The sequence below is a fragment of the Mizuhopecten yessoensis genome, unplaced genomic scaffold (genome assembly GCF_002113885.1).
Source record: "Mizuhopecten yessoensis strain PY_sf001 unplaced genomic scaffold, ASM211388v2 scaffold1029, whole genome shotgun sequence".
Classification (NCBI taxonomy): Eukaryota; Metazoa; Mollusca; class Bivalvia; order Pectinida; family Pectinidae; genus Mizuhopecten; species Mizuhopecten yessoensis.
The window spans coordinates 143096-155818 of NW_018403842.1; the positions used below are offsets into that span (position 1 = coordinate 143096).

Here is a 12723-nt window from a genome sequence, read left to right on the forward strand (position 1 = left end):
CCCCCCAAAAAAAAACACCTATCGTAATCTGCTAATATTGTATTGAATATGGCAATTTATCATATTCAATAATTTAACACATAAACCCCCTGACACTTAACTATAAAATATACATGCTCCAAGTCAGGAACCGTTACATTAGTGCATTTCACAATTATTTTATGTTTTTTAGCCAAACAAAGGTCCAAAGATTTGATTCTACGCCCCCTCTTTCAAATATCCTAGAAACGCCCCTGGTTCCAGCCAGCCAAACGGTATTTATAGGCTGATATAGATAAAAATTGCATACACCTGGAGTTCGTTTTTGCTGTAGATCATTATTGATCAGGTTAACGAGGTTCCAATATGGCAATATCGAAGAAATATCTGGTGTTATTATAAAAGAAAAAAAGATCTTTAAATGTTTATCATAATATATTAATCTTTGCTTGACAATGCAACCATGTAACCCTTAATTTTCATAAGCATTAAGGTTTCATGTTTGACAGCACAGGAATTTTGAATATTCTGGGGTCAGATACGACAAGTTTCATTTTAAACATTTGAAGAGTGCCTAAGGTGTGCAAACGCTCATTCCTGGTAATTTTCTATAATATATGTATATAAGGTATATATATTTAAATAACACAATATGATAACGTACTCCTGATAACAATGTGCCTGCCCTTTCATATTGATTCTTCGGTCTTTTGCGGTTTTTTATTCTTCCTGTTGATACATTAAACATTGCAGAGATAAAATAAACACTTCCTTTATTGGCCTATACCTTTGCAGCTTAATACTTAATTCGTATTGGAGAAGAAAAAATGGTAAACATATATCGTTAGTGGGAGGTAAAAAGTGTTCAACACAGATGTTTTTGATATTAAATATGATAAGTAAGAGTCAGTAATTAGTGTTTTTTTTTCTTTTCAGGCGACAAGGTATTGATGTGGGTTTACAATCCGAACACGCTTCAGTTCCGCAATGTATTGTCAGTCATGTTCGCTAATGACGCTGTAAGTTCATAGATATTGCAAAACATTGTTTATCATGCAACTTTAACTATATACTGGCTTTCGCTTTGGGTCACAGACAGGGCTAACAGTTACTGTTCTCTCTAGCCCAGTCAGTCAAAATCGACCAGATAATGCACCACTGGCATATATGTCTATATCGTAATGGCGGGTATATATGTATATATTGTAATGGTGGACATATATGTATATATTGTAATGTCGGACATATATATATATATTGTAATGGTGGACATATATGTATATACTGTTATGTCGGACATATATGTATATATTGTAATGTCGGACATATATGTATATATTGTAATTGCGGACATATATGTATATATTGTAATGGTGGACATATATATATATATATTGTAATGGTGGACATATATGTATATATTATAATGTCGGACATATATGTATATATTGTAATGGGGGACATATATGTATATATTGTAATGTCGGACATATATGTATATTGTAATGGTGGACATATATGTATATATTGTTATGACGGACATATATGTATACATGTATATTGTAATGTCGGACATATATGTATATATTGTTATGTCGGACATATATGTATATATTGTAATGGTGGTCATATATATATATATATTGTATATATCGTAATGACGGGTATATATGTATATATTGTAATGTCGGACATATATATATATATTGTAATGGTGGACATATATATATATAAATTGTAATGGTGGACATATATGTATATACTGTTATGACGGACATATATGTATATATTGTAATGTCGGACATATATGTATATATTGTAATGTGGACATATATGTATATTGTAATGGCGGACATATATGTATATATTGTAATGGTGGACATATATGTATATTGTAATGGCGGACATATATGTATATATTGTAATGGTGGACATATATGTATATTGTAATGGTGGACATATATGTATATATTGTAATGGTGGTCATATATATATATATATTGTATATATCGTAATGACGGGTATATATGTATATATTGTAATGGTGGACATATATGTATATTGTAATGGTGGACATATATGTATATATTATAATGTCGGACATATATGTATATATTGTAATGGGGGACATATATGTATATATTGTAATGGTGGACATATATATATATTTATTGTAATGGTGGACATATATGTATATACTGTTATGTCGGACATATATGTATATATTGTAATGTCGGACATATATATATATATTGTAATGGTGGACATATATATATATAAATTGTAATGGTGGACATATATGTATATACTGTTATGACGGACATATATGTATACATGTATATTGTAATGTCGGACATATATGTATATATTGTAATGGTGGACATATATGTATATATTGTTATGACGGACATATATGTATATATTGTAATGGTGGACATATATATATATATTGTATATATTGTAATGTCGGACATGTATATATATATTGTAATGTCGGACATATATGTATATATTGTAATGGTGGACATATATGTATATACTGTTATGACGCACATATATTGTATATATTGTAATGTCGGACATATATGTATATATTGTAATGGCGGACATATATGTATATATTGTAATGGTGGACATATATGTATATATTGTAATGGTGGACATATATATATATATTGTATATATTGTAATGGTGGACATATATGTATATTGCAATGGTGGACATATATGTATATATTGTAATGGTGGACATATATGTATATGGTAATGGTGGACATATATGTATATATCGTAATGGCGGGTATATATGTATATTTTGTAATGGCGGATATAAGCCCCTTTGTAAAATTATCTCACTAATCACCAGGCAGGCAAAATGTCATGGTTAACAGCCGTAACAAGATTGATGTGTCAATTATATAAAATAGTCACGTGACATGTGTACGTAGAGGACAGATATCTAAAATTTATCGAAATACATGTCGACATCTGATGCAAATGTATCACACACTTATTGCTGTGGACCAAACTAACCCTCCATAGATCATTGTAAATATCAATACTACCCCACAAAGATCAACATAAACATAAATTAATGTGGTAATTAACAGTTATAATGTTTTATATCGAATTTTTTAATTACTTATTTTTTATTTTATTTTCAGGACTTCCGAGTATTCAAGAGAATACTCCAACAGTACGTGAACGGATAATTGATTACAATTACATGTTTAATAAAGAAAATGTATAAAATTAAGTTTTTATTCATTTATTTAACTTATTTTTAAAACATACCTTTTTCGGTCCCATCAAATATGAATTATAAACTGAAAGCTGATGAGAAGCATGTGATTTAGTGATTTCTATAGAAATGCTGTTATAAAGCCGTTTTCCAATTTCATTGCAAGCTTTCAAAATTGCGAACGTAAAGTTCAATGAGAAGGTAGAAGTATATAACGGTGTCACAACATAACAGCAACAAAAGAAACTAAAATAAAATAATTAAATGAACGAGGAACGTCTGACTTCTTTTCTTCCTTACGTCGAAAGGTAATTATTGATTCACTGCTATCAATACAGTAATCATGCGCCTTATTATGAAAGAGTCACCTCTTCATAATATGATAACGTAAACAAAAATCATTAGTTTTTGGGCGGTTAAAAAGAGTAATTGAAAGAAAATCAAACGTTCTTCTACGCTGAAGACCGTTAAACTTAAAGGCTCGAGGAAAGATTTTTGGGGTCAGTACGAGGTTACTTCTTCTATTTGAGATTTTCCTATACAATTACAACGAGAACCCGTGACGATATCACGTCTTGTCTCCAGGTATTCTTGAAGTTTTGTGGATGATACAAATAGTCTAGTTTGATCCTGAGATGTACATTAAAACAGACTTGTTCGGTAACGTAACTGTAAAATTGACCCGGTTTAAGTTGGGTGTCGTTCCTCTGTAACCTTAAATTACATGTATCAGCCTTCACCCGAAACCTATTAAATGGCTTACCGCATGTCTGAGATTATGTCAGGACATATTCCAGGATTGCAGATCATGTTAGTGAGCGTTACCCCTGCCCATGGGATTTCGAGAATAGTCTTCCGTTCCATAATACATGCAGGCACACATATATATATATACATATAGCAATGACGTCAGACACCAAATTCTGAGGATTGCGAACCTTTAAAAAATTACTAGAAATACAAAATAAGGAAATAAAATGTCAGTTTGCCTATTACCAATACATAAAGGTAAACATGTGACTCCATCATATTGCCATGTCGTTCATTCATGACTTGCAAATGGTACAAAGATCAAAAGGATGAAAATCCTAACGTAAAGTCAAAACATGTGTAGAGATGCACCGATTTGGGTAAAAAAGGGTACATATAAACATTTTATAACGTTACATACAGTTTTTGCAGCAACCAGACATTTATTCTTAAGCCATTATTTCACGTCACCTTGTCAGAATAGATTCATTCCAAATTCCTACGGTAGAGGACCCTGCATGCTCATATGTAGTACTTAAGGCTGAACAAATGAAAATATCAATGTTTTAAGTGACACGAATCATCGTAGAACATACATGTAACTAAAGTGAATGCTGACTGCGCAGCTCTTTCTCTAAGCTGTGAGCCTTCGGACAACTGGTACTGATAGTCAACCAACTTATTGTGTTATGGTCTCACCTGAAATAAAAAGAAATGAAGGACGTATATACAAGTTCTGTTTGTAAATGCAGAAAAACACATTTTTTTTCAGATGATAAACTGGCCTAGATCTACAAGATAGCTAACCTTGCTTTATATGATGTTATTATTTTGATATATGTGCTCCTTAGGAGCAGGTAATTAAGTGGATTACACAGCGTGGACTTTCATTATGATTTAATTATGATAACTCAAGTAGGATGACCTTTGATACTCGTTTCTATTCATTTCTAGTCAATTATCATTATTCTAGTCTAGGGGAGATAACCCTATATTGTAAAGTTTATTTCAATATATTTTTGCTGTATATCTGAAATTCCACAGTATTAATAAAGAGGGTCAATTTTTACGTCGCATTAACGTTTGCATGTGTATAGTTGCACACGCTTGATGTTTGGCTTGGCGGATGTGTGACAGGCTAATTCCAAAGGTTGATATTTCTTTATCATATATCGGCTCATATATGGGAAGTACACCTACACTTTGGTACCACAGGGTAGGCAATGGTAGACCATCTCATGTAAACCGGAATGGTCAGTTCTTTACTGTTTACCAGTTCGAGCTATTTTGTCCCCAGAATAAACCGGGGACAGGTGTTTTAAATATGGATAATAATACCAATTATAATATATGGGCTCAAGTATTGTAGAAATCACGCCGAGTTTCCTTTTTTATTCATCCACAATATTGTTAAACAGCTTCCAATATAACAGAATCGAAGATCTCGGATTCTATGCCTGCTCTGATGACAAAAACATTCAGAAGAACGTCTTGCCATTAAAAATCTATTTCATGCGAGATCGGAAGCGGTGAATACATCTCAGCCTGTACAAATACAAAATAATTTTCTACACGGAACTGTATGTATGAAACTCACAGCTGTAACAAGCGCAAATTTTTGCTTATAGTTAACATTTTACTGTGTGGAGATGTTGTATTGAATCCCGGCCCCAATGGACCCAAGTTTCCCTGCGGAACTGGTGAGAAATCTTTCAAAATTAAGCAATCAGCGCGGCATTCAATGTGACACATATGACAAATGGTACCACGCAAACTGCATGAATATAACAAAATCTGAATATTCTTTATTGAGCATTTCTAATAATGACTGGTTCTGCAGGAAATGTATATTTCCCTTTGCTTCTGATTATTTCTTGTTGGACAACCTATTATATCCACCGATAGTAACTGGTAAAAATGAGAGTAATCTTCCCTTACCGGAAGATAAACATTCGGACATCGGTAATGGTAACAGCAATACTACCAAAGATCAAGTGAACTAAAAGGACGGAATGAGGCGGATGCATATCACTTTCAGTGTTTTGTCAGAAAGGGTAACACTTAATCCATCTGAACGCTCGCTCCTTACTTCCAAAGATCAGTGAACTCCGTCTTATAGCTTCAAAGTCTCGAGCTTCGGTTATTGCCATTTCGGAATCATGGTTCGATGAATCAGTAACAGACTCTGACATTCATATTGACGGTTATTCTGTCACACGTAAAGATAGATCAAGAAATGACAGGGGAGTTTGTGTGCGAGAGGACCTGGCTTTTACCCCAAGGTTAGACATCACATTTGACAAAGAAGAAATCATGTTTATTGAACTTTTATTACCGAAGATTAAACCAATCTTTATACGGACATGTTACAGGCCTCCAAACCAAAGTGACTTTTTATTAAATATTGAGGAAATCCTTACTATGTTGAGAGCTGATTGTGAAATAACAATGTTGGGTGATTTTAATATTTGTTGGAATTATAAAGAAAATCAGATGTATAAAACTTATCACACCATATTAAACATGTTTGGATTTCATCAAATCATTCATGAAGCTACAAGAATTACTAATAACACATGTACCCTTTTAGATCACATTCTTTGTAATGATAAAGACAGAATCTGCCAGTCTGGCACTATCTCTATTGGTTTAAGTGATCGACTTCCTGCTTATTGTACAAGGAAAGTCACTAGGGGCTCAATTAAGAAACACAATACAGTGAAAATAAGATCTACACAAAATTACATTAAAGATCGCTTCAAAGAAAAGCTTCTTAATGCTTATTGGAAAAAATGTTTTTGTGCTCAGAGGCAGGAGGAATCTTGGTCAAAATTAAGAGAAATATTTATGAAAGTTTTGCATATTGTAGCTCCAGTCAAACAAATTAGACTGAAGCAGAGAACTAAACCGTGGATGAACTCAGATATTTTAGACAATATTCGTTTGAGATATACATTTTTGCATCAATATAAAAAAAAACACAATAATGAGACTTACTACAAAAAAAAAATCTTCTTAGAAATAAGATCCAAAGAAAAAGCAAAAAAGCAAAATCAGATTTTTTTCAAAACAAGATCGAAGGAAATCTTAACAAACCCAAAACACTGGCAACATTTTAAAGATCTCGGATATGAAAAAGAAAAACAATCCAATACCAACATTTCTTAAATACTGAGGATAAAAACTGTTTTGACGGTCATTCTATAGCCAATATTTTCAATAACTTTTTCACTACCATTGCCTCAAGCTTAGTTAGTAGACTACCTGATCCAAAGAATTTTTTAAATTCTGGCTCATATTTTTTTGATTTTTTACCAAACAAGAAATTCTAGAAATGTAAGTTTTCATCTGAAGTCAATTCCTGAAGGTTTTGTTCATAGAGAACTTTGCAATATCAACCCTTACAAAAACACCGGTCTAGACGGAAAATACCTGCTAGATTCTTGAAAGACGGGTCTGATGTATTGAACATTTCTAAAACTTTTCTCATTTATACATCCATAAATACTGGACCAAAATCGCCTTCATAACTCTAAGTTGTCCCACTGAGTTTCACCAAGTCAGAGAACTCTGTTACAGGACTCGGCGTTGGGCATCCCCATTCCCCTAGAAAAAGTAGGCCCTATCCGACTTCTTAGACATATAATTCAATTGTTGTAAAGAAACATGATTATTCATATTTTATAACGAAATAAAAACAATATTAAGATAGTATAAATATGGTTGTTATCGTCTGTTGTGATGGCTCTTGTCCGTGTTTTAGAAAGGCTCTGAATACGGTATATACATTGTATGACAAGGAAAACTCGAGCGCGTTAGTATAACAGGATGTTTTATTTCCCCACCATGTGTTCGATACAGCCCCATCAGGAAAGCTGTCTTAAAGATAAGGCATAATAAGATATCCTCCGACACCTCTCGCAACTTATATCGGAATATTGTTCTTCAATGGAAGAAAAACAGCCAGTAGGCAAATAGGCATTTTTAGATTTTGATTAGCATATTCATAAAAGATTTATATTTCAAATGTCATTTCTGGTACGTTAACAAACGGCTATTGGCAGTTTGAAAGGTTATGAAACGTTAAATGTCATACAACTATTATTTAGATTCACTAAAATGATATTTAATGTAAAAACGATATCTTTATCATCCTTAATTTATTTTGAAATGTCACACGCAAAATTACAAAGGTCGACAGTTGAATGTCCCCGTGAATGTACTGAGGTATTTGAGACCAAACTCGGGGGAACTTGCAAGCTTTTCTGTACTCACCATGCATACTGCCTTAGTTTTTGGAATGATGCTATGTGTTCTTTCCGAAGGAAACGTCATCGATCAGACACCAGGTAAGTTGGTGTGAATATGTGTCAGGACGTTGACCTGGAATTGATATTAGTCTTTATATATATTTAATAAAAATACATTTTTTTAAACCTGTAAGCTAATACACCCAAATTTAAAACGAACACCTGTAAAATTTATTTTATAGATTTCATAGTGTTAACTTTTGGAAATGAGGTACTTAAGAGTTTGATAACATACTTCCTTAAGTAATCTATGAATCAGCATGAGAAACAATGCTATTTGAGAATTAGCTGATAAGACAATACATGAACGACCTCTCTAAGAGTCACCCTCGAAATGACAAGGGCTACACTCTCTTACATCATCTGTACAGATTGTAAGTGGGCTGGACCACATAAATTTCGAGGATGACTAAATGTATATCTAAAGAGAATATATAATAACATGATTATGCGAAATTCCTTTTTGTCACTTATGATAGAGGTTATTTTCATTCTGAGCCCAAATAAATCTTGCATGTAAAAAACCGATTATAATGCATTTTTGACACCAAGTCCATCACGGTGGTGCATCTGGCCTTGATCTTATGTCATTTTTCCTCCCTCATGAAAACCTCATGAATGACTAAATTATAGCCAAACATAGCTATTATTGCCCTATTTTGTATACACATAACCAGCAAAATGTTGTATGAGATTGTTTAAAACTGTTTTGTGTATGCTTTTATTAACTTTATGTTACTTATCATCAAATTGTTTTTTTTTTTACATTATCGCTTGCCAGTAAGCCATCTTGCTGTGACTCGGAGGTTCATCACTGTCAACGCTGGAGACAACACTTACTATGGGGACATGTCGCTTAATTCGGGAGGAATCAGACCTATATTACAAAGATTAGAGAGTGATCTCCTGTTTGACATTTCCCTGTACGACCGAATAACAATCGAGGAGAATGGAGAATTTGAGGTTAACGACGAAGGAGCATACAGTGCTGTGTCAGGTACGCTGCGATACTATATTTATAAAAGGGTACGAGGGAAATTATTAACTGATAAATTAACAAGGTCCATTTTAACTGTATCCCACATATGTCCGAGTTTAATTTGTGTTTCAAATTCACCACGTATTGACCGATTAAATGTATACATGCTATACGTACATACACATATTACTGTAGTATGTCGTTATCTGCCCAGGTGACAAGGTGATGCTGTGGGTATTGGATCGGTCAACTGCCCGGTTCCATAACGCATTGACCCTTATGTTTGGTAATGGCCAGGTAGGTGTACTGAAACGTCTTTTCACGAACCACTTTAGTGGTCAGAGTTGTATCAGGAATGATGTCGTTTAAGACAGGTGTAGGTTGTCTTTGTACCAAATGACTTCGATTGCATTTGATTGTGAACATACGATTACGGCTGAAAATTATTTTTGTATATTCTAAGTATTCCCGTAGCATAACCAAAAAGTCTAACTATACATTGAAAATACAATCAACAACAGTGTTTTAAGCGTATAGAAATCAGTGGGGTTAGACCAGGAAGGATTCTAACCCTAGACCTCAGGCACCGAATGTTCAAAGATTGGCTAGCTTTAATCAGTGGCGATGAAATATTCAAATTGTTGCCAATAACAAACAATGGATTTCAAAGCAAAATTAATAGAAACAATACACAACATACTTATTTGTCTCAACCAATCTACATAGTGAAGAAGTTTTTGATGTTGTATGCATATTTTCAAATTGTCCCTTGACCACTGGCTATCGCTAACTAACCGTTGAGCAACCGGGGACAGGTTGTTACACTGTCACTCTTAGTGGTCAACTAAAGGACGTTGGCCATTGTACTAAAACGAAATTAAGAGCAGGTTATTGCATATACGAAAATTAAAGTGAAATTCTCCATTGTTTTGCCTGCTGTTAAATGTTCATTTAGGAACGTTTTGAATATCGGATTTAAATAGGTCTGACGATATGTAACACAGTCCAAGTTTTAGACAAGATATTTGTAACTTGTTTGTACATGTACATAGGTACGAAATAAACTCTGCTGTGCTTTCATCGGGAGATGCACTCAATCGTGATAACCTTTAATTATAGCATAGGACAATGATGTTTCAAATTTCAAACAAATAGATAACAATGTATTTTATATAACTGTAACCCGCTTAATAGCAATGCACTTGATGACTGAGTCAAACTATTGTATTTTTACAGGAGTTTTCACGATTCATGCGAGTGCTGCACCAGTACACCGACACGTAAACAACCACATATCCAATCAAGTTTGCGCTGTTCTGCGTCACATCTTTTGTCTCCTTCATGTATTTCTGTATTTGTTGACACATTTAAATTGTTCCACAAACTGACGGAATTTGTCGTTGATACTGAAATACCAAAAAAGATGAGCCAGATACAAACAAACATGATGTGAATAATATTATGCTGGAATGTCACGAGATTTTACATTGTACGGCCAGTTTCAGCTGGCAATTGGTGACATTTAGATTTAACAGGCCGTTTGATGTTGTGGATATGAAGCAAAATGCTAACACGAATATTTATAAATGTCAGAGGTTATTTTAAGGAATGATTATATATATTCCGTTCTGCACGTCCATGCCTGAATGTCACTAAGGTAGTTTTATCAATGGTATCTAACTGCAGCTTTGGACCTATTTAAGTCATGAAAGAACGTGGAACGAATAAGTTCAGCATTGTTCTGCTTTGTAAATAATTATTACATAGACACTATAACGCTATTAGAAGTGGAGTACGGGATTTGGGGATCAGTGCATCCTTCGTCAGGAACACACGTTCGATAGTACAAGGGTTTATCGTTTAAACGTTCGTACAATCCGACGTGGCTTTTCGACGATGCAGTGCATCATTTCGACAGTATTCAATTACTTTAGATCTAATGAGTAAAAATAAAGGCAACATTTACATGTAGGTAAAGGTCCAAATATCTAAATGTAAGCTATTTGATATTATATAACTTTCCCCTTTCCCTATCTATAAACTTTTCCTGAGACATGCTATATAAAAACGCTTATTAATATCCCCATCCTTCTTTCTCCTTTGTGTACAAAGTTACTCCATGCTTCAAGTGAGAGCTATTGATAAAATTTATATTCAAACTGAAAACGAAAATGTATTCCATGTACTCATCATGATGTTTAATATGACACTCCAAACCTATATCTACAATGTACCCGGTAAGCCTAGGCATGTCAAACAAAAACAGGACTGAGCAAATAAAAGCTTAGTTGTATTGTAAATGTGGAAATATTGTCGATTTCGAGTATTATGAACACTATAAAGCATTTATCTGCATTACTTCGCCTGCAAATGCCATATTATATATAAGATGTACTGTAACAAAGATACATGAAAAAATATTTCCTCAACGGACGAAAAATATATATAACAATGTTAAAAATAAATAAAGGCCTAGGTTGGTTAATGTACCTCAAAAATGAGTAGTTATGATTAAGCGAACCACTATTAAAGAATTCCGTTTTAAAATGAAATATGATTTTTTTTTTTAAAGTTTGCCACAGTGTCAACAACAAGTCGGAACTTGATATCGACAGAAAAAGACGACATAAACTGATGAAACACCTACAACTGAGGACAGTATTACACGCCAAATGCCACCCAACATCGACTGAAATGGGTGTATTCTATGCCTATTCGAGTTATCTCTCTTCCTATATCAGATACAATTCCTTCCTCGCTCACAAAGAAATTAATGTAATCGGCTTGATTTTGCCGTTTGCTATATCATTATATGTGTTATTGGCAATGCTAATGATTCAACTGAACGTTCAGGATTCAAATCATTTTCTTGGTAAATTTATTCTTATAATGTATACTGTTTTATGTACTTAAAACAGTGTTATTATACTTCTGTTGTACCTATAATTAAACTGTAAACCGGGAAATATTCGCCGCAGTCTACTTTTCGCCTGTCTTAATCAGGGCGACTTTATCATGACAGCAAATATAAGTATACAGCATACAATATATAGGAAGAGTTTGTGAAAGGCATACTAACCTCTTGGCGAATATAGAATTTCACAGTAAAGGGCAAATATTCGACTGGACGAAAGTTTCCAGGAATACACTTAGTTTGTCAAGTTACAGTTATCATGATCCAAGACATGTTCGTTGTTAAGATGCATACGATATTTAATACTAGTACAATTTCTTGGTGTTTTCCCCTGACCCATGTAAGTACGGGTTTTATTACAGAATATTCCAACACTAGCGCTCCCTTCCCTATTTATGAACCTTCCTTATATTGTTTGTCACTTGATTTAATATAACCGTTGTTAGCTAAGGCGTTAGCCGCCAGCTATTGGTATTACTTTAGTTAATGAGCTCAAGAAATTTATAAATGTCGATTTCACACAGACGACCTCTAGCGGTACCCACTGGTA

At 33.7% G+C, this 12723-nt stretch overlaps 2 protein-coding genes across 2 annotated transcripts in view; both read left to right on the forward strand.

Annotated features, from left to right (window-relative positions):
• Positions 1-3224, forward strand: part of LOC110456679 — a 13048-nt gene extending 9824 nt beyond the window's left edge. The window contains exons 3-4 of the mRNA XM_021507558.1: positions 916-998; positions 3144-3224. Of these exons, the coding sequence (XP_021363233.1) occupies positions 916-998; positions 3144-3191 (131 nt within the window). The 3' untranslated portion in view covers positions 3192-3224. The remainder of the gene's footprint in view (positions 1-915; positions 999-3143) is intronic.
• Positions 3225-8125: 4901 nt separating this feature from the next.
• On the forward strand, positions 8126-11881 carry LOC110456689. Its single transcript, XM_021507571.1, has 4 exons — positions 8126-8319; positions 9062-9277; positions 9474-9556; positions 10496-11881. The coding sequence occupies exons 1-4, from the start codon at positions 8247-8249 to the stop codon at positions 10541-10543; spliced, it is 420 nt and encodes a 139-aa protein (XP_021363246.1). The 5' UTR covers positions 8126-8246; the 3' UTR covers positions 10544-11881.
• Positions 11882-12723: the final 842 nt, after the last annotated feature.